General features: G+C 49.1%; 4 protein-coding genes and 1 non-coding gene across 5 annotated transcripts; 2 read left to right on the forward strand and 3 right to left on the reverse strand.

The window, feature by feature from the left end:
• Positions 1-121: 121 nt before the first annotated feature.
• LOC137911560 (H(+)/Cl(-) exchange transporter 3) lies at positions 122-9,984 on the reverse strand. Its single transcript, XM_068755944.1, has 13 exons — positions 9,822-9,984; positions 6,536-6,696; positions 6,241-6,340; positions 5,525-5,712; positions 4,715-4,837; positions 4,354-4,560; positions 4,187-4,267; positions 3,561-4,106; positions 3,267-3,453; positions 2,774-3,172; positions 2,464-2,680; positions 1,793-1,868; positions 122-936 (listed from the first exon to the last, which is right to left on the reverse strand). Exons 1-13 carry the CDS (start codon positions 9,982-9,984, stop codon positions 763-765), a joined length of 2,622 nt encoding a protein of 873 aa, XP_068612045.1. The 3' UTR covers positions 122-762.
• A 2,678-nt stretch (positions 9,985-12,662) lies between these two features.
• Positions 12,663-21,984, reverse strand: nit1 (nitrilase 1). The gene is made up of 8 exons (XM_068756095.1): positions 21,955-21,984; positions 21,377-21,434; positions 19,336-19,365; positions 14,017-14,230; positions 13,825-13,928; positions 13,614-13,750; positions 13,365-13,490; positions 12,663-13,276 (listed from the first exon to the last, which is right to left on the reverse strand). The coding sequence occupies exons 1-8, from the start codon at positions 21,982-21,984 to the stop codon at positions 13,010-13,012; spliced, it is 966 nt and encodes a 321-aa protein (XP_068612196.1). The 3' UTR covers positions 12,663-13,009.
• On the forward strand, positions 14,895-16,400 carry pfdn2 (prefoldin subunit 2). Its single transcript, XM_068755602.1, has 4 exons — positions 14,895-14,998; positions 15,518-15,606; positions 15,710-15,833; positions 15,945-16,400. Exons 1-4 carry the CDS (start codon positions 14,918-14,920, stop codon positions 16,134-16,136), a joined length of 486 nt encoding a protein of 161 aa, XP_068611703.1. The 5' UTR covers positions 14,895-14,917; the 3' UTR covers positions 16,137-16,400.
• trnas-gcu (transfer RNA serine (anticodon GCU)) lies at positions 16,784-16,865 on the reverse strand. Its single transcript has one exon. It is a non-coding gene; the product is annotated as a tRNA-Ser (tRNA).
• Positions 17,284-18,683, forward strand: b4gat1 (beta-1,4-glucuronyltransferase 1). The gene is made up of 2 exons (XM_068755600.1): positions 17,284-18,390; positions 18,492-18,683. Exons 1-2 carry the CDS (start codon positions 17,284-17,286, stop codon positions 18,681-18,683), a joined length of 1,299 nt encoding a protein of 432 aa, XP_068611701.1.
• Positions 21,985-22,633: the final 649 nt, after the last annotated feature.

The following is a 22,633-nucleotide window of genomic DNA, read 5'->3' on the forward strand; positions in this document are numbered from 1 at the left end:
CCCGATGGCCGTTTTATGGATTTGTTAGAAACGTCAAATAATGAAAGGTGAACAAAAGCTTGTTTTAAACTTAAATCTGCTGAGAAAAAACCCACCAAAATAATCAATGCCCATCACGATGTAACTTCAATCATTTTTTATTTTTCACTTTTAATTGAAAACAATTGAATCTTTGATTGTATATTTAAAGCAAAATATGTCAATGTAAATTATAGATACAATTCTTAATAATCCACAAGTGTCCCCTCTCTCTCAAACACAAGAACTGTGGCCACACTTCCATCGTGAGCAGCAGCTTCACATTCTCACAGTTTCCATGGTAACCTGGCTGGAATGTAGCAAGGCTAAGAACACACACACACTTAATTCACAGGTGAACAACGTATTTCTCGAGGGGACGGACAGGTGTGTGTGAGAAGAGTCTGAACAGGAGCCTGGCAGTGTCAAGGTCCCTCATCGCACCTCGACTGCGGTTCATGCTGACCTTTGACCCCTTCCAGTCGGACACGGGTGAGACAATAGGGTGTGTATCTGTACAGCTTAAGTTAGGTTGTGTGTGTGTGTGTGTATGCACCCCCTGACACCGTCCTCCTGGTGACCTCAGCAGCCTGAACAATGATAATAAAGGTTTTTTTTAAACACGTCTTTTCGTCCTCATGGCCGTAAACGTCTCTGAGGGCTGCAGTCGTTCGGCGAGGTTCAGGGTGCAACGAAGCCGGAAACTGAAGAGGAGAAAAAATAAAATAAACTAGGTTCCAAATGTCAGGAGCCGTCCAGGAGGAACACCGCCTCCTCCTCGCTGTCGCCGTCGCCTCCTCCCCGCCGTCCGTCCTGGAAGGAGCGGATCAGTTGAACATTATGGACTCGGGATCTTGGTTTGCCATTTGAGCCATGTGACGAAGGATATCTTTTTTTGTGACGATACCGAGAAGGCGCCTGCAGGAGGAGAGAAAGGAGAGGGAGGGTGAGGAGGCGTCGTTGGCGTACCCCGCTGGAGAAAAGGAGAAGCGCCGTCGTGTTTCTGTTGGCAGGTTCAAATGTTCAAACCAAAGAGAAACCCGGGAATTTCATCGGACTCCATTTTGTGTTTGTTTGAGAGCCAACAGAAACACGACTCCCCTGAGGAGGCAAAAGTCAGCAGGAGGCGAGGATCCAGAGGAGCAACGGCACCTCCGCTACCAAAGAGCAAGGCGGTCCTACCGGTCTGAAAAGGCAGTGGGAGGGAAATACCGGACCCTAGGAGAAGACGGGAAGTGGTGAACAGGAGCAGGAGGAGAGAACTACAACGACTGAAGCGTCGCACAGATCATTTGATGGGATTTGATCTCTCTGTAGACGAGCAGAAACATCTTCTCGCTTCTTTGCTCCAACCTTCAGGAAAAATCTGCTTGTTTTATTTTCTTGCCGGAGCAGCCAATTTAAAACAAAAAAAAATCAGTGACATCCTCTTTAATAAAAGCATCGTTATAAAAGCTCAGAGTTTAAAAAGGTTGAACGGCGCACACGTCTGAAAGGGGCTCCCATCGAGGTCCGACATTACGGGACCCCAGAAAACGCTCCAGTCTGAAACTGAACCCAGCGACGAGGACTGGGACAGACACCGTCTGTCTCCATGAAAACTTAAGTCCACGTCAACCCAACTCAGCAACAGCAGAGAACCAACAGGAAGGAGAAGAAGAAGAAAAGGCATTTAGCCAGGGGCCGTCCGCGGCGTCTCGCACCGACATTTCATGCATTCCCCTAAAGAGGCAGGAGGGAAAATGGTGTGTGAATCGATGGGGGGGGTAGTCACCCGGGGCTCCGCGTGCTGCATGAGCTCCTCCAGATGCTCTAATATATTCTTCTTTGTGATGATGCCCAACACAATCCTGGAAACACACACCCGTTCACTTGTTAAGCTGCCCCCAAAACAACAACAACAATCAAAAACAAACTAACTTAAAACGTGCAACTCAAAGTTAACAGAAAATTCTAATCAAAAAATGCCTATCAATAAACGTTTGTGGTGGAATAAATGAAAGCGTTATGGTGGTTTTCATTCATTCATTCATTCATATCCTTTCACTCCGTCTGTTCATGGTGAGAACATTTTCCACTTTATCCTTTAAAACAAAGAAACCGCTCGTCTCTGGCGACGTCATTCCTGGATCCACCAGCAGGTGGCTCTCCACAAATCAAGACTGAAGCATCTCGACATAAAACTCGAGTTTTGCGTCCCTGAACTAAAAAAAGCTTATACATTATATATTATACATATATTTTTGGACAACATGAAACTTGTTGTGTTTTCACAATTGAGGAGAACCTCCGTTTCTGTTCGGTGGCGGTTAAAGGAAGTGCAGCGGAGCACGTTAAGCCCAAGGGGGGTGCTCCACGCAACACCCGACAGCGTGCGTGTGCTTGTCCGCGCCCCTTAAACGGATCCACATCCTGTCCCTGTCCCCCCCCCCCCCCCCCACTCACCCGTTGTGAGTGACCAGGCACTGGCGCAGTCCAAGCTTTCTGAATATATCCACCACGATCTCCATCGGCGTGTGGTCCGTGACGGTGAAGGGGCTCATGTCCAGGATGGAGCGCAGCTTGAGGGGGCGGGGGCTGTCTGCCGGCAGGGTGGGCGCATGCTGGGTGAAGTAAACCCTGGAGTTCAGCATGATGCCCTCCTGCTTGCGACGAGCGTTTTCTGTTGAGGAAAGGGGGGAAAAAACGAGATATTTAAAGCGACAGAATGGTTCTAATCCCTTCGCCCGGCGGCGCCCCCGGAGAGTCACTGCACCTATAGCGATGGTGATGTCCCGGCGCAGAGCGAAGCCCACCAGCCTCTGGGACTCCTTGGACACGATCACGGGGAAGCCGTTGTAGCTGGTTTCGTTGATGCTGGCCTGCAGCTCCTCCACCGTCATGTCGTCCTGCGTCAGCACGGCGAGCGGCGGGTCGCTGCGCCGGGGCCTCATCACCTCCCGGGCCGACGTGGTGTGAGTGAATTCCTCTTTGGCGTCCAGGAAGGGGTATCCGTTCAGGCGGATGTGGGACTCGTAGATCCCCGCCCGGCCGAAGGCGTCGCCCACCCACTTGCTGGTCATGACGGCGGCCATGAGGGGCACGATGTACTCCAAGCCGCCGGTCAGCTCAAAGACTATGACGACCAGGGAGACGGTCATGCGGGTCACGCCACCTGAGAAGAGAGGGGGGGGATCCAACATTACACTGCTGTAACGCAAACCAGAGACAAGAGGGTTAACCCCCCCCCCCGCGGCTGGTCGACTCACCCAGACAAGCCGCCGCCCCCACCATGGCGTAAAGACCCGGAGTGATGCAGTCGACGCCCACCTCGCACCACTCTCTGAACAGGAACCAGTCGTGGTGGTAATAGGCCAGCTGCTCCATGGCGATGCCCACGATGCGGCCCGCGATCGCCCCGATGGCCATGCTCGGGATGAACAAGCCCGACGGCACCTGGGGGGGGGGGGGGGGGGCGAGAAAGCAAGATCAGCGCACAGCCAGGGCGGAGTCGAACATCTACCCCCGCCGTGACAAAAAAAAAAAACCTCCAGGGATCGCACCTTGAGTCCGAAGGTGAATATGGTCATGATGATTTTGAAGACGAGCGCCAGGCAGAGCTGCCACATGGCGGCGTAGACGCCGGGCCCCGCCGGCTGGTTGGGGTGCTCGTTGAACGCCTTGCTCCCGTTCATCCGGCTGCGGTACTGGCAGAGCTGCGACGACTCCAGCGGGCCGCAGTCGGTGAACAGCTCCTTTATCAGCTCGCTGGTGTTCTGCCTCGTGTACGGGTTGGGGAACGCCACCACGGCCGTGACGGCCGCCACCAGGATCACCTCCAGCACGGGGTACTTGCCGAAGCGAGTCGACTTGCGCCGGCGGCACCACGCGATGTTGGCTCGGATGAAGAAGGCCCCCCAGAGGCCGCCGAAAACCCCCAGGAGGATAAAAGGGATGAGCTCAAACAGGTACCAGGGCGTGTGGTACTCCACGTAGAACAGAACCAGCCGGCTGTTGCCGAACGGGTTGATGGAGCGCAGGACGAACGCCGCCACCAGGGCGGCGAAGAACGAACGCCACAGCGTCTTCAGGGGGAAGTAATAGCTCACCTGGAGAGCAGGAGGGTACGTTAGTCAGCAGGTTGGAAGTCGTACCTGCCGCACCGTGGCCCGTTCAGGCGGCGGCGTACCTCCTCCAAGCTGAAGAGCACGCCTCCGATCGGGGCGCCGAAAGCAACGGACACGCCAGCCGCTGACGCAGCAGAAAGAACCTGAGGAAGAGGAAGTAGCCACGGTGTCACGGCCGAAGGACCGGGGGGTGCTGGTGCGACGCCGACTCGCTTCCTGGCCCGCTCACCTCTCGTTTCTTCGCCTCGTTTTTGCTGTACTTGGGGAAGAGGTAGGAGAAGATGTTCCCACAGCAGCACGCCACGTGGACCAAGGGCCCCTCCTTGCCCAGGCTGAGGCCAGACGCCACCGCTAGCACTAGCGTGACGGTCTTGATCATGAGGGTCCACTTGCCCAGGTAGCCCCGGATGATGAACCCGCTGAGGATGGTCTTGATCTGGGAAGGGGAGAGAGGCGGAGATTTGACGGAAGCCAACGCTGAGGGCAGGTACGCTAACAGACACTTCACCGAGTACAGCCTTAATTAGCAAGTCGCTAACCGACCGACGTTGGCGGTCGGTTGGCGATTTTAAAGCGACGTTTTCCCTCACCTCGGGGATCCCGGAGCCGCAGGCGTACGGCGCAAAGACCTTGACCAGACAGACGGCCAGGAAGGCGAAGGACAGAGCCCAGTAGATGTACATGAAGTAGTTCATGATGTACGAGCCGGGCCCCTGCAGGGAGGCGAGGAAGAGGAGGGGAGCAGCGGGGATAAGAGGGGTCAGCGCCTTGAATCTCAATAGCAACAGAAACCACATCAAGCTTTTCAATGTGAAGCAACGGCGTCCCGTTTCCCTGACGACAGAGCACTAGCGACAGACAGCGGTTGGATGTGCTGAGGCTGCGTTTACGCCAGCGGTCCCCATATTATTAGCTTCGTTAATGAGCAATGAAGGGTTCAAAACTGCTTCGGAACATAGAGACCAAGAACCCTGGATTAAAACACAAGAACCCTGGATTAAAACAAAAGAACCCTGGATTAAAACAAAAGAACCCTGGATTAAAACAAAAGAACCCTGGATTAAAACAAAAGAACCCTGGATTAAAACAAAAGAACCCTGGATTAAAAAACAAGAATGTGGAATTTATGACACAAAAAACATAAACATGAAGGACAGAAGGAATTTTTGAGACCACAACTAATGGTGAGTAGATATTGGTGTAATACTTGTTTAATAGTTATTGCAAGTGCATATTCCCCCCTTTTTTTTTTTTTTTTTTTTTTAATTACACCCCCGCCCTCCCCCGGTCCGCAAAAAAATCACCCGCCATGAAAGCGGTCCGTGGCAGGAGAAAAGTTTGGGGACCGCTGGTTTACGCTAGCTGTAGCGGCGGCTGGCGAACGCTAGCGTGTTAGCTACCTCGGCCTGCCCCAGTATTAGCTCAGCCCAGCTCTTCCACTGAGGACACTTGTCGCGCTCAGCGAAGGTGGTCTCATTGGACGTCCAGCAGCACTGCTCGTGGTTGAACCACATGGCGGACAGACACACGCCCTCTTTCAGGTCGTTCAGCCAATCAGCAGCAATGTCAATCAGGCCAGCCAAAGCACCTGGCAGGAAGTGGGAACCAGGAAGGAAATGAAAAGGGAAAAGAAGAAGTGAAAGCAGGAAGTAGAAATAAGAAAACAAAACCAGGCAGAGTTAGCCTGCTAGCTATGCTACCGCTATATATTTAAAAAAAAAAAATCAATGCTGGTCCTGACAGTCAAAGAGCGGGGGCATAACCCCACGCAATACTGATGTACAGAAACGCAAAATGGAAGGATGACTAGGTGGTTTAGGAACAGAGAGGAAATACAATATCCATAATTACCTTTTAATCATTACATCAGCCCAAAATGAATCAAAGGGCCCTTACAATAATGTTTTTTTTGTTATCACACATTGGTGTGTAATATAAGATTTGAACTCTGAACTCTACGGAGAGGTTCATGCAGGAGGAAGGAAATGCAGCCGCTTGCGTTCGTGAACCAACCGGTGGTCGAGTTAGAGCGAAAAGGACGGAGAAAGTCGCAGGGAGAGCCGCCTGAAGCGAAGCATGCGAGTTAGCATCAGATAAAGGTGTGTGTGTGTGCTACCTGAGGCCAAGCCCGTGAGGGTCACCACCAGCCAACCGGACCACGCGTCGTACAGGCTCTTTGTGAACTCCCATGCAGACTCCTTTTTCTTGCTGTTTATCTAGAAGCGCACAGAGAAACGCAAAAGAGTGAACAAAAACTAAATCTAATCAAATAAAGTCACGGAACAGACGACAAAGCCGAAGCGGCGAGGAGGTCAAACGCGTTCCGCAGCTTCCCAATGATGTGACGGGAAGTAAACGTGTGACAAAGTTAGTTAGCATTAGCCGCTGGATGAGCTAGCGCGTCTGCTCACCTTCCGGTGCCGCTCGCGGTCCTTGCACTTCTCGCGAACCCAGTCGATGGTGTGGAAATCGTCGTAGGTCCCCACGCCAGGTATGGGCTCCTCCAGGAAGTCCAGCAGGTGGGTGGAACTGCTGGGCGCCCCTCCGCCGTTGGACATGGCGTAGTTAGACCCTGAGGAGCGAAGAGACAGCGAGCGTCGTCAGATTTTCACAGTTCGGTTCCCACACGTGGGAGGGACGCCGCGTCGGTTTCCAAAGACGAGACCCTGAAGGGGTTAAAAACAAGGACGTGGATAAAGGAGTCGGTAGATTGGCTTGTTTGCTTTGCTTCGACGCCTGGAGGACATTCGTATGGGGCGTGTCTGCAGAGACTTTTAAACTCCATGTTTTGCACAGCAAAGTTTTCCAAAAGCAAATAATTGACTTTTATGGCGAGTTCTATTCTTGACAGGGGAAGAAGCACTTCACCCCCCCCCCCCCCTATATTGTGATTTACACCAAAAGTTTATTTTTACATTTCTCAACCATGAAAACAAACATTTAGCAACTGGATTCACGCCGATGTCATTATTAGTTTAGAAGTCATTCACTAAAAGCACACTTTCATGTCATGGCGGCTTCGTCTGGATCTGTAGATCCGCAGCTTTTGAAGAGACAACAAATCCGTTTGTCCACTGCTAATTCCACAGCGCCTCGGTAAAGGGCAGCAGAAACAGAACCTCACCACAACCGGGACAAAGCCTCCTTCAGAAATGTTAACTCTCTGAAACTGTTTAAATCAGACAAAGACAGATTGTTTTTTGTGGAGGGAGGGGGGGGGGGGGGGTCTTGTTTTACCAGCACGCAACCGTGATTTACAAAGATGGACTCCCATCATCAGGAAATTAAGCTTAGTGGTCAACTATGGAGTCCAAACTGCACGAGACGAAACTGGATGTCAATCTTTTTGCAGCATCACCGGCTGAGGCCGACTGGCGTGCACGCACACACACACACACACACACACACGCAGGCTTGCCGGCCGTTAACGACGCTACGTCTTTAACGTGGACTTTCTGAGGTGGGAAGCAACCATCAACCGTCAGCTTGTCCAGAACCATCCGATACGAGCTCCTCCGGACTCCGACAGCCCGGCCCCGCGTCAGCGAGGCCTTGCCGACTGTCGGGCAAATCAGATCAGAGGGGTTTAGAGGCAGCCGGCTGGCGGAGGGTTAGCCGGTTCACGTGATCCGTCATCACAAACCGGCCGCGACGAGGCAACAGGCTGGTTTGGCCGGACTGACGGAGGGCTGCACGAATCTGTCCGCATTTCACCGAGTGCAGCAGCCAAAGCGATGCAGCGCCCGCCGTGTAAAATGGATGCCCGAGACGTCGTCTGCTCACCAAAGCATGAGCTTTCACACTGAACAGGCCGTCCCTTTAACGTACGATCGCTGGCTGACACGACACACACACACACACACACACCTAACGGGTAATCATTAACGGAGGGGAATGTTTCTATTGTCCAAAGAAACTGCAGCTGTGGAGAGAAATGGCAGCTTGTAATCCCTCTCCGCAGACGGAGGAGCGCTTGATTGACGCGAGCCCGGCTTCTATACACGACCTCATGCACGGCACACAAGCAGGAGCGGGCGGACGGCCGCCGTCATCACGGCAGCTGGAGAAACGGGAAGTAACGCGGCGTACCTCTTCTCGGGATCTCCTGCAAGGGGATGGCGTCCCCTCCGCCGTCGTAGGGCAAATAGGGGTCGGCCGCCGCGTCCTCCTCCTCCATGTTGACAGCTGAGACGAGACGAGGCTAAAGCTAAGCTAAGCTTCACTACGCACCTCGAGCTGCGTTGTGTGTGTGTGTGTGTCAGCCGCTGCCATGTTTTCTGGGCTTCACCAATTAGAGAGTGTGTGTGTGTGTGTGTGTGTGTGTGGGTGGGTGGGTGTGTGTGTCGCTACCCCTCCCTTTGCGTTCTCTCGCTCCACTGCAGCAGCTGACTGTTAGAGCTGGTGTGATCAAACACACACACACACACTGGAGGGAAGGAAATACGATCACAGAAGGCTGATCGGCCGTGCCTACTTGGTTGTTAGGGGAGATCGGCGAGCCCTGCCTGAATGGGAGAGACCATTGTGCAGATTTGCGGGGGGGGAGGGGAATGAAGTCACAGCAGGAACGGACACGTTACGCGAGCCAGAAACATGTGACGCAAAGTCAAACAGGAAGCGGTCTTTCGGTTCAAAATACTGGCGCGATATCAGCCGGTTTTGACATTTTTAGGGCAAGTCTGGTAAATAATTAATGAATCATAAACGAGGTGAAAGCTCGAAATAATCATAACACCGATTTTAAGTATTGCCTCGCTCTGCAAAGGTAAAAAAAATAAGACAACAATCCCACTCGAGCAAACAGAGAGATGCATGTCGGACGTGCAAGCGCTGCAAAAATTTCACACACGCTGCTAAAACACCTTCCACCTGTTCGGCCTCTTAGTTTACAGCAGGACTCCAGCCGCAGTTTGATACCCGAGCGAGTCCATCTTGGCGTTTAAAAAACAAACAAACCCTCAGGTCAGAATTAAACAGATTTCAAGTAATTCTCTGCAGACAGAAAGCAGCGCCGAACCTTCCTGTGGATCCACCCACTCAAACATGCAAAAAAAATAGCACAGCGAGGCAGAAAGAGGGACCGCACCGTCTCCAAGGAGACGGCGGTCACACAGATACTTCCAGAAACACCGGTTTGCACCGACTGAAAGTCAAATAGTTTTTTCCGGGAATGCCGGCAGCGAGTGACGGGACCGGGAGGAGGAGTCGGCACGTGTGCAGAAGCACTTTGCAATGAGACGAAAAACAGCAAGCAAAGCTGGAAGGAAGCCAAATGCCATCTATAAAGGATCGCTAGTCTTTGAAGAAACGGCACAGCGCCACAAAACCTCACGCAACACTGAAATATACACCCAACTTTTCACGTTTTATATATTTATACCTCTTGAAGTTTTCCACAAAAGAGAATATCGGGGCGCAAAAAAAGCAGCGTGAAGTCCAAGGAACCCACAGACATGTCCGGGATAGAGTTGTGGAGGGTTTTAAAGCGGGGTAAGATTTCCCGAGCTTCAAACGTCACACGGGGCTCTGTTCAAGCCGACAGGAAAACCTTAAACAGGATACAGAGGCTGAAAGTGTGACGGAATCTGGAGTCCTGAGAAATCTTTAATTGCTTCATGAAGCCGATTAGTACAAAAAAAACCCCAAAGTGTTAACAGGGTGGGGGGGGGGGGGGGGGGGGGGCTGATGGCTCCCTACCTGGGGAGGCGGCGTCCCCATCCAGCAGGTTGTCGTCCTCGGTGGTGTGGAAGTCCATGACGACGCCGGCTCCATCCAGCAGCTCCTCGTCGCTGCTGGCGCTGGTGATGCTGTTGTAGCTGTTCCTGCAGTAGCCTCTGTTGTACAGCTGCTCCGACTCCATTTAGCAATGCGCCGGTGCCCTGGGGGGGGGGTAAGGGAGGAGGAGATATACACACCGTGTTCGTGAGGATGCGAGGTTAGAGCGTCTAGGGGTGGGGGGGGGGTAAAGATGTCTGATGACCATGATGACCCATTCAAGCAATAAGATGTGATGATTTAAAACAGGGGTCCCCAAACTACGGCCCGCGGAACCGGACTCCCCTCCCCCCGCCTCTTATTAGCTGGGAAGTCACAGCAGAGGTCGGACCTCCCGGACCCGAGACCCGGATTCTACCGGACATGGTTCTGCTCCCGTTCCATCACTCACCCAGACTTCTTGGTCTTACAGGTCACAACTAGTCAAATTAATTCCAGAAATTTGACGCTAACGGCGTTAGCTTTAAAAAAATAATAATAATAAAAATAAAAAAAAAACGGCGTTAGCTCAGTCTCGGTCATTCGTGTTTAATGGGGGGAAACACAGATTCAGGTTAGCTTAGTTTAATTATGTAGCCAAAGAAAACAAAAGTGACTCTCCTCCTTAAATGTAAAATAAATTAAAAGTAAGATATCTGGAAGGATATAGGTAACCCTACCGACCACGCCACCGTATAGGTGAGGAGACCTGAGGTATTACTCAAGTCGTACCTGTCAAATAATAAGTTGATATCTCAGACCACAGCGTGTTGTTATGTTGTTCTGTGTTGCTGTGTTGTTGTGTTGTTCTGTGTTGTTGTGTTGTTATGTTGTGCTTTTTCCTTTTGTGTTATGTGGAGTGGGCGTGTCTCCGACCAGGCGACGTCGTACTGGATTCGAAACCAGTGCCTCTGGTCTAAAGTCAACAATGCTACTGTCTATGTATCCTAACGTTCGACAGGGGGACGTCTAGGTGGTGTAGTGGGTAGTGCACTTGACTCCCTGCTAGGAGATCCTGGGTTCAAAACCGAGGCGTGCAGCATTCAGGTTCCTTACAGTAATTTGAGGTTTGTTGTTTGCTCCTCTGCAGCTGTGTTGGATCAGCTGATTGATCCAGTCGTTCTTCTCCTCTGCACTTCGTGATAATGCTGGAGAGAGACTGAGTTTGGGTGTGAGAGGCATTGCGTGTGTGACACTCGATTCATGTCACTGTGTGTAGTTGTGATGGTGAGATGAAGCCTAAACTACAGCCCGCCTCCGCATTTGGCCCCTAAATGTTTAGGCACCCCCCCCCCCCTGCCACCATCACACTTTTCCTACAAACTGACCCCAGCCCTCCATCAGAGAAGGAAAAAGTGATGTGGCCCTCACAGGAAAAAGTTTGGGGACCCCTGATTTAAAACAAAAGATGGTGTTGGACAAGTCAATTAGCATCTCACCGCTTTGAAACAAACATCGCCCCCTAATGAAAAAGATTGAAAATACACCCAAATCTGTCACCAGAAAACGACCTAAAATACACGATACAGGTTTCTGCCGTGTCGAGTACTGTCTGATTATCAATGTCACTTTCACAAGCCAACGTAATTAATATCCATATTTAATCCACCAAATTCTCAATATCGGGAAAATATGAATTATGATTATTATTATCTTAAATATGAACGCATTTGAAAGCTAAATAACCCAAACTTATCATACACTGGTTCGATTATTAAATGACAATAAATTAAAGCATGCTGAGGACATAAACAACTGAATTTTGACCATATTCCAGCCTAAAAAACGTCGTTTTTCGTCACATGAAAAGGAAGGAAAGTGAAAGCACAAGACGGATTTGATTCCGGATCCAGTGTACACGATGATAACAACCGTGACACAGCTAGCATAGCATTCCCAGGAGTTAGCCGTGTCTGTGTTAAACTTACGGTCACATTACGTGATTAAATCTTGGAGAAAAAATAAAAACAAACTTAAAATGTCTGTGTCCAAACGACTCCGATTTAAAGCGTCAGAAATAGCCACACAAATTAATTAATCATTAGCACCCAAGCTAATGACTACCGGTAAGTAAATTCACTCAACCGCATGCTAGCTCCGTGCTAACCTTTTGGCTACTAGCTAGGTAGCAGGCTAGCACCTGTTCGGCTGTGGGAATCAGCCCGCTCGCTCGCTAAATGGAACGGCGATAAAAAAGGATGGAAAGATGGATGGATGGCCTCTCAAAACCCCGCAAACGGGTCATTCGCCGCTAACGCTAACTTAAAAAAACAACAAAAACAGCGCAACGTACCCTCGTGATGCCTCAAGTTGGGCTCGGACACGGCAGCTCATCCTTTTCCTGAGGTAAAACGAGCATTTAGTTTCCTACGCGGACTGATTTTAACATTCTCCTCTTCATGATGCTGTTTTCCTCCAGTCCCATTCCTGTGTCCGTGACGTTTACTTCCTGTTTTCCAGCCCGGCGGCGGCGGCGGCGGCTCGAACCGGAGAAACACGGAGGACCGAGGGAGGAATCCTGATCAATTATTAATCAGTTGCTGCAATCAAAGGCTGATAAGACAACCTGTAAAGACATCCGTAAAGACAGACAGCAGCACGCATGGGACAGAGGATTTGATCGTAACATATGAGCGTACATCCATTTTAGACACCAATTAAATAAGACTATTTGCCCACAACATGATGTCCTTTGTGCAGTCCTACATAAAGAAATCATCTCCCGAAACGAAGAACTAAATCTTGGAGGCAGAAGAACTAACAAAGTGAAGGTTGATTATTTAATCTTTAATAAAAATCAGTACGTATTCAGTTTAAATACAAAAATACAGGTCGAACTATGCAAATGATTCAAATACCCACAATTTATTTAGAGAAACAGTTCTGCCTACTGACCACTATGAGTAATGCCACTTAAGATTCATGTCCGAACTGATTAATATTGAATTCATATTTTCTCTGATATCTATTCTTTAAAGTGTTCAGGATTTTATTTGTATTTTTTTTAAACCTGAATTAAAAAGGTCACGTTTTTGATTATGATTTTGTGTATAAATGCGGCAGCTCATTAGCTTGTCTCATATCAAAAGTCCAAACATATTACAGACAGACAGTCCTTTTTACTGACGATGTCACGCCTCCTCCAGACCGAGATAGAACTCAGTGGCTCTGCGGTGCCGTTGGACCGGCATATTTCTCCTGGTGCTCCTGAGCTTCTCCATGTCAATCTCGACCAGCGCCATGCCTGGCTCGTCCCCTCCGCAGTCGCCCAGCACCTCGCCCCAGGGGTCCACCACCAGGGCGTGGCCGTACGAAGAGCGCTTCTCGTGGTGCCGGCCAACCTGCGCCGCCGCCAGGATGAAACTCTGGGTTTCTATAGCTCGTGCACGGAGCAACACCTGGGAATAAAAAAAAAAAAATGAAAGTGCATGAATACATTTATATTCCTAGCCGGAGTACGCTGTTGTTAAAGCCAGTGAATCCCACCTCCCAGTGAGCAGCTCCTGTTGGGATGGTAAAAGCTGATGGGTACGTCAGAATCTCAGCCCCTTGCCGCCGCAGAGCCGATGAAAACTCAGGAAATCTCAGATCATAACAGATACCCAGACCGATCTGTGGGGAGAAAAATATTTAAACATAGACACAGAACACAAATGTCAAGCATACAAAATAGTCTTGGGATGAATACATCTCTATTTCTACTCGCTGATAATTAAAAATTAAAAATAATGGTACTTTTCCGACGGGAGTTTGGACCGGAGGTACGAGAGAAGGTCCAGGTATGATGACGGAACTTTCGTTTAAGGAAACGCCTTTTTCAGGCAGTTCCACATCAAACAAGTGAGACTTCCTGTAGACTGACACGATGCCACCTGTAGAGGGTAATTGCATCGGGGTCGTGAGAAGCATTCCGTACCGAATGAGCGTGCAGTCATTTCTATAATACCTTTATCATCGATTATGACGTGAGTGTTGTAAGCACGTCTGTCAGATTCCCAGTCAGGTCCTCGTTCATGAAATCCTCCGAGAGACAGCCAAACTTCCAACTTCCTGGAGTGTTTAAATGATAAATATTAGACCAAACTGCAGACAAATATATAACAAAAACTGGTACATCTTTCGGGTTCACTTCGTCTACCTGGCGAGATGACTGTATTGTGAGATTGTGTCTCCTGTCAAGCTTTCAGACAAAGACAAGGTCTCCTCCGGACTGGATCCGACGAAGTCGAAGCATTCTGGCAGGAAGACCATGCTGGCCCCTCTTTCCTTGGCTTCCTCCACCAGCTGTTTACAGGCAGAGAAGTTAGCCTTTTTGTCTGGCGTGGATGACACCTGGCACACTGCAACCAAGGAGCGTGGCGAAGTCGACATCCTGCACGGAGAACAGGCTGTTGTTATATTCAGTGAAGGTGATGCAGATTTCTGTATCCAGGCTTCAAAGGTTGTGCGAAAGGTGAAATACTTTGCAGGTCCTCCAAAAAAACACTTGACACTGATCATTGCTTAAAAAATGAATAAATATTTAACCCAGAGTTGTGGCAATTCAACTTCCTTATTTGAGACACATTCTTCTTCCCTCTTCTCACCTGATGAAAGAGATGCGCAACGAGTTACAGCACCGCCACGTGCTGGACAGTATTTGCACTACATTAAAATAATAATTAATGAATTACTAAATAAAAGTAAAGCTGATAAATACAGTGAAAATACATCATATTTGTTACATATATATATGTTTTTTAAACTAGCTGTACAAAAATGTGTCAAATATAGCAAAACACAGCACAAAAGCGAGCATGTATGCAAATTTAGGTTATGATATAGATCAGTATTTATTGACAACTCCAGAGGATCAACTCATTTTGCACAAAGCCTCTGTGACTGTAAATGTGTTTCCTCCGCCTCCATTGATATTTTTAAATATTAAAACGCTTGTTTTTCCATGTATGAGATAAAAATCTAATCATTTCCACTCAGGCATGAATGCGACCAGCCCAACACATCGTGCCTGGGGTCCAGCCCAGCAACACCCTTCCAAGATGGCAGCCAACAGTAGCAACGCGGGTAGCAAACCCAGCAACGCCGCGGGTGGGAAACAGTCCGGTGTGTCGCCCGAGCAGGTACCCCCCACCCCCACCCCATACTGCTATTAATCGATACGATCATTATCGCCGTTGCACAGTCGTGTAAGGTGAAGCTAAACATGGTAATCTCGCTCCCAGCTAGCCAAAGCTAACTTTAGCTTCCCCATCGCGAACATCCGTCTGTCGTTTTTCTTGTTCGCTACCAACGAAACAGTGCGCGAGTGTAAATATATATGCATAATATTTTGCTAGGTCATAATAAAATCAAATAAAGTATGGTAGTATTTAAATTAACATACGTTGGTGAATAGCAGGCCCCGCCTAATTGAAGCTACTGGGTAAAGCTATTTTTGTCACGGAAGGCCCCCTCCAGTCTTATTTTGCTTAAGTGAATGTACACTATGTGATTAAAAAAAAACAAGATTAATTAATGGTGGTCCAACCGCTCTATGACTCTGTGATAAAGTTAATTTATACGAGTACAGAACCGACGAAAGCCTCAACGTTTCCGACATGAATCCGTGTTGTTGCTGACTGCGTGTTTTTGCGTGACAGGTGGTGGCGACCTTTCAGAAGATGCGTCAGGAACAGCGCAGCTTGGCCTCCAAAGCGGCGGAGATGGAGATGGATATCAACGAGCACAGGTTCGGCAACTGTTTTGAGTCACCACGGCTCATTTAGTTCTGGAAATGTGTCTCAGAAATGCAACTAACGTTTTTTTGCGTGTGATCTTTTCTTCTAACCTAGTTTAGTAATTGAGACCCTGAAGGATGTGGATCATTCGAGGAAATGCTATCGTCTTGTAGGAGGAGTGTTGGTGGAGCGGACTGTAAAAGAGGTTCTACCGGCCTTGGAAACGCATAAAGAACAGGTGATGGTTGATATGAGAAAAAAAAAAAAAAAAAGTCAAATGTGGGACATGTTCCCGAATCCTAACCCAATCTAGAAAAGGCCTTACTGTCATCTCCTTTCTACTCCACAGATCTCCAAATATATCGAGTCCCTTAACACAAAGATGCAGTCAAAAGGACGGGAGCTCACAGAGTACAGGGAACGCTACAACATCCGTTTGGTGGGAGAGGGCGAAGAAGATGCGCAGAACCAGTCAGCAGCACCTTCCAGGGACAGCGAAGGGGGCGGTCCTAAAAGTGCAGCTGGTGTTTTAGTATCGTAGTTTTTATCAATGGAGTGCAACAGTAGCACCTTTTTGATTTCTGCAGTACTGAAACCGCATTTGGAGTCACAAAATCTAGTTTAAGCAAACTGAACACGGGATAGTATTTGGGTTTGAGCATCGGTGGGATTTCTGTTAAACGTGATGATCACGTCTGAATACTTTAACACAATGTTATGTGAATGCGCATGTAAAGATTCAGACTGTGTGTCTTGCATCTAGCTATTTTTTCTTAAGTATTGTGAAATAAATTACATGATTTAATTCAAGTGCTTCTTCATTTAAAGGAGAATCAATAGTTAATGTCTCGGATTTGAGGTCATAATTCCCATTTCAGATAGAACTGCCAAGCTTTAAAAATTAAATGCTTTGAAAATACGAGATAAAAAGGAGTAACGGCTTATTTCAACTTGCAGAGGCGGCACAAAACCTGGAAGGCATTTTGACAACAAAAGTTGTAAATTTATTCCTGATCTAGAGCACATGCTCAAACCTGCAGTCACTGATTATTTTGTGGTGCTGTTTAAACCGATGAAAGGCCACCACAATGAAAATTGACAATTTCGGCCGATTAGTTTGTTTCTCTTTGCGTTATTTTATTAGCGAAAGATTTAAAAGTTGCCGTCAATAAAATTGAAAATCACTGCCGACGAGGATGGGATTCGAACCCACGCGTGCAGAGCACAATGGATTAGCAGTCCATCGCCTTAACCACTCGGCCACCTCGTCGTAAGTACCAGCGTGATTGCCCCGCCCTTATTTTACTTGTAATCAATAAACATCGATACGCTGGATACGACTGCCAGTCGTTACCCCACGCGACAGCAATGTTTACGTTTGGTTATTTTCATACGTTTTACCGCGTCCTAATTGATTGAAAAATATATATCACAAAAAAGAAAAGAAAATTATCACGAAACGGAAAAATTAACGACGATTCTTTTTTTGTAAACTTTTTTTTAAGTGAACGTTCATATGACGAACGCCGGGACCGTTACTCTCGCGATACTACGTAATTACGCACGTCAACGACAGTGTTCCGTCTCTATGGGAATCACTGCGGGGGGTTAGCATTGTGATGGTAACGTCCGCGCGGAAGCTAGCGCAGAGCTAGCCGGCCTCCCGACCGCCTCGCCGCGTCTCTGACATGCATCCATGGAGGAAATGCTCCGCCTTCAAAGTGGTGCTGAGCGCGCTGCTGCTCGTGGCGCTGCTGCAGCTCCTCTATCTCTCCTTCCTGTCCACGTTCCACGGTAAGCAGCAGCGCTACAGATACTCGGAGCTCTTCGGGGGCAACAAAGATGGACACCCCGAAAACGACTCGCGGAAGGAGCGTCTCAGGCACTCGCTGTCCACGGGGGGGGTCTTCGACAACAGCGGACAGTACCGGGTGTACAAGAACCTGATCAAGAGCGACCTCACCGCCAACACCAAACCGGGATCCGACCCCGCCCCCGCCCCCAACGCGCTGGCCTTGGCCACGCACACCACGCTCAACAACCTGCATCACCTGGAGTCTCTCGTGGAGAGGTGGCAGAGCCCCCTCTCGGTGGCCATTTTCGCACACGGGCAGGACGTGAGGCTCGCCACGGCGCTGGCCTACGCGCTCAGCATCTTCTGCCATCCGATCCGAGCCCTGGTGGACTTCCACCTGGTCTGCCCCTCGGGAGAGACGGCCAGCTTCCCCGAGAGGGACCGCGAGCATTTCGCGGGGCTCGAGGACTGCGCCTCCGTCTTCTCCCGGCTGGGCACGTACAGGGACGAGCGCGCCAACTACGCCATCGGCGGGGACGTCCCCTACCCCAACAACCTCCTCCGCAACGTCGCCCGGGGCGGGACGGCGGCCTCCTACGTCCTGGTCATCGACATGGACATGGTGCCCAGCGGGGATCTGCACCAGCGGTTCCTGGCCCTGCTCGAGAGGCGGGGGCCAGCCGCCGCCGCCGCCGAGGTGTTTGTCCTGCCCGCCTTCGAGATCCGCCACGCCCGGAAGATGCCCGCCACCAAGGCGGAGCTTGTGCAGCTCTACCAGGTCGGCGAGGTGCGGCCGTTTTACGAGGAGCTGTGCCCTCGCTGCCACGCCCCCACCAACTACTCCCGCTGGGTCAACAGCCACGCGAGGGACGCGGGCGCGCTGGAGGTCGCCTACGTTCTCGGCTGGGTGTACCCCTGGGAGCCGCTGTACATCGGGCCCCACGCCGCACCCCTCTACGACGAGAACTTCAAGCAGTACGGCTTCAATCGGATCAGTCAGGTTCGTACGCGTCATCCGCCGTCTCGCCCTTCTCCCGCTTCCCAAGTCAGTCTCGACCTCCTGACCTCTTGGTTTGTTTGTTTTGTTTGTCTGTCCTCCAGGCCTGCGAGCTGCACGTGGCCGGATACCAGTTCCCGGTTCTGAGCTCGGCCTTCGTCGTGCACCGGGGGTTCAAGATCAAAGGGGAGTTTCACGCCAGGAAGGACGAGGAGAACAAACGCAACAAGCTTCTGTTTCACAACTTCAAAGAGGGCCTGAAAAGCAAATATCCATCCTCTGATAGACGTTGTTGAGAAGGGAGGACGAGGACGTAATCCCTGCCTCGATCGGTCCACCGTCGTGATTTCTCACAGCGACAGCACAGAAGGAGTTTAATCTACCTTCAACGTGAAGAAATCAGTGGGACGACGAGACGTAGCCTAAAAAACCCACCGAAACCTCTTGTGACTGGTTCAAGGTTGCCTTTTGAGAGCCAATAATTGGCCTATTATCGGGTGTGAAATCCTAAATGGTGTGAATTAGTTTGAAAAGATTCTTTTCAGTTCGAATTCTTTTTTTTGCAGAACTGTTATGTTTCATGAATTTGTCAGATAAAAAAAAAAAAAAATCACGAGCATAATTCAGCGTTGCCATTTAGTGCCATTTGGTTTTAATATCGTTACTCGGATTCAACTTTTCCCGGGAAGCAGAAGTCTTTCCTGGTTCCGGACAATTTGTCAGATATTTTCATTTCATGGATATTATTAAATGTGTGATTAGTATTATTAACTGAACTCGTGCAGGTTTTCCTAAGGCCACCAGGCGGCAGCAGAGCGCCTGGTGGTGTTCACGTTACATTTCAGGATGAATTGAGCTCTATTATAAAATCCGAAACATCCGACAACGGCGATGGAGTCGCTTTATCTGAAGTTTGAAGCTGATTTTCTACAGTAGATTAAGGTGCCAGTGAGCTGCAGGTAGAAGCAGATACGGCTACTAGTACTATTTCAACACCACTAAAATATCAATCTAAATGTAATATGTTGCACGTAATCTCGTTCGGTGAAGGTATGTACATATAAAATATGGTTGCTGTGTTAAATTGTTATATAATCCTCGATTGCGGAGAGATTTAATTGCTTTTCTTTCTCATGTGTAAGGATATATTTATTTTGAAAGTGTTTTCTTTTAACTGGAGCTGGTTGAGACATTTCTGAAAGTGTGGCATATCATTTCATTTGGTGCAAAAGAATCATGTTTGTTTTACAACCACTAAAAATTTGATCCACTTTTTTTTTTCTCGACAGTTAAATCTCAACAAATTAATTTATGTAAGGATGTGGTGCAGTGCATTGTTTCTCGTGTGGGCTTTTATTTTATTTATTTTTGTGTGCTCGTAAAATATTTCTATTAAACCTTTTGGTTAAGCTTTATTGCATTGTGAACTGTCACCCATTTTACTTCCACTGGAAGAACATCCTTGGGAAAAGTGTGAATCCAATTAAAAGTTAAAGTCGCCTCAGTCGATTTGTAACAACGGGTGTCTTTCCACGTTATTGCTCAAACGATCCATCCAGCTTTCTGGTTAACCCCTCGCACCTCTTCCCTTCCTTCGCGCGTTCCTATTCAATCTAAACTTTAGTTTACAACAACGCGTTCTATTATTCAGAGAACTCTTACAAGTCGAAGACGTCCTGCTTCGACTTCACCGAGTCCGTGAACCCTCGTTGACCACGGAAATAAACATGATTCTGACCCCTGACCCGTGTGTTCGTGTAATGTGGCAGCAGGTGCAGAGATGCCACGGGGCGGCTGCGCGGATCAGGCCAGGCAGGTTTGGTGAGGTAAAGTGGGGGTTTTATATCGACAGCTTTGGCGAGAGGAGGCTTATCTGGGCCAGGGAGCTTTACGACATAAGCAATTAGCGCTGGCCTCTCTTGTGTATCGCTATAGCAGGAGGGAGGCCTCCCCGCCACCTAGATTAGCCACACCGCTAACGCCAGGAGAGCTCTCGGGGCTTCTGGGCCACGGATGAAGCCAGCCGGAGGGCGAGGTGAGAGGGCCGGCGGGGGTTTTGGTGGGGGGGGGGAAAAGAGCAAGGGGTTAAAGTACAGGCGCCGTGGAGACACGGGCCCTTCTGGGTCAGTGAGTGGCTCCAGTGAGCCATGCTGATGAAAGGAAATCGCAAAATGAAGCGTAGGGAGGAGTGACTTGTGCCGTTTGTCCTCTGCAGTGGGGAGAAAAGCGTCGCAGAGGATGTTTATGCCACTCGGCTTAACATCGGTGAGTTCCACTAACGAGCCACTCGACTGGAAGGATTTGAAAGTAATTAGGCCAAAAGGTTTAGAGAAACGGCGGCGGAGGAGAGGAGTCCTTCGCCACCGGAGAACAAGTGATCCGTCAGCTGAAGCGTCTCAAACGGGACTTCAAATGCGTCGCAGTTACGTAGCGCCGCATCAGCATCAGTAGAGTACACGTTAGAGTACACGTTAGAGTACGTGTATACACATATAAACACGTTAAAGAGTCATACTTAACATTCCATAAGCTTTCCTAAAGAGGTAAAACACATCCGTCCAAGCGAAGCGAATATTCAAGTTTGTTACAAAAGTCCCAGCTGAGTGAGCGCCGGCGTTTTGTAGCACTAGCGGTTAGCTTCATGATCGCTTAACGCGGCCTCGAGTGGATTAATCGCGTCACGGATTCATAAGATTATTATAGGAGTCTCCTGATTTCCAACATGTTGCATGAAAATCAGAGGCAACGAGGCAAATAACGACATTTGAGCGCGTTGAGTTTTCATCGTGCCCGTTGTTTCCGCGGCATCGCCTTTTCACCGATCTTAGGTCAGGGAGATCCCCCCGAAGGCTTGGGATCCCTACTTGGGAAAACCATTCCACAAGTCCCTTCTCTTTCCTCCTCGTAAACGTGGCGTATTAATTACGCGCCGTCTTCCTCCACGAGGAGAAACGCCAACGACAGATTGCAAGGCATCCATCCGTTTCACTTAAAACGGGTGAAGGCTTAGCCGCCATCAATGCCAGCTTTGGGAGACGTTTACCTGTCTGCTTATCGGCAAAAAAAAAGAAAAGAAAAAGATAAAAGCCTCTCTAGCCGAGGACACTCCGTATCACTCTGTCTCTAAACCGGCTGCTCTTGGACGCCCGGCCTGCCCCGCATCTTAAAGGCATCCAGCTAAAGCCAGACTATCCAGACTGGAGGGCAGAAGTAATGAGACGTGACATGGCCCCGGGGAAAGAAAAAAGAGGCCTAACAGTAATCCTTCTCACTGAGCTAACGCCTCTTAGCCTCCCACCCCTGCTGTCACATGAACCCAGCGGGGAAACCACACAATAGACATGTAGATGCAAACACACACACACACACAGACACACACACACACACAGGTGAGTAATCGTTAAAAGTCACACACACGCGTACGCACCACAAAATGAAAGCACTATGACATATGACCCACTCACACACACACACACACTGACGGTGGTCACGGCAACCAGAGATGATGGGGGGGGGGGGGTTAAGTTCTGCTTCGATCAATGCGGAAATAAAAGGCTCATTTATCACAATCGTGGCGTCGCAGATGATGGAAGCCATCGCAGCAACACACGCGCAGATTACCCGAAGGATTTTACAGATATAATCTTTCTACGGCTGCACGTCGGGAGAATTAAAGAGAAATAGACATTCATGAGTCTTCCTGTCCACCGGGAGCGCTATAGTTTCATAGTTCGCATAAAGAAACCTGGGCTGACCACTTCCTGTGGTTAATGTTCTTAATATGGCAGCAGTAATACAGGAGATTAAGTGGGATTTATAATGGCAGATTACATTTGATTTGAGCTCAATTTGACAAAGCAACATGACAAAATCAATATAAGCCTGTAGCGGGGGAGGGAGGGGGGCGAGCGCGGTGGTTTTCACTACTTTCTTGCGGTTGTGACTTGTGGTTGCTGTAAAATGACTCGGCTGGGAAAAGATAATCGGTCCGGATTCCACCTCAAAAATAACCAAGGGGTTATCCTAATATATAAACTAATAAATAAACCTTTTCTAACACGTCATGCAAAGTGAACGTCAGTTCTTCTCTCAGCTCACCCCGAAGTTCTGCCATCACAACTTAATGTAGATGCGAATTGTTAGTGTGTATTTATTTGTGCAATAAACTAAAACATTTTTTTTTTAACCCAAGTACCTGATACAGGTGCAATCAAGGGACGCCGCAATGTTTTAGTGAACCATTTGA

Source organism: Brachionichthys hirsutus, chromosome 23 (genome assembly GCF_040956055.1).
Source record: "Brachionichthys hirsutus isolate HB-005 chromosome 23, CSIRO-AGI_Bhir_v1, whole genome shotgun sequence".
Lineage (NCBI taxonomy): Eukaryota > Metazoa > Chordata > Actinopteri > Lophiiformes > Brachionichthyidae > Brachionichthys > Brachionichthys hirsutus.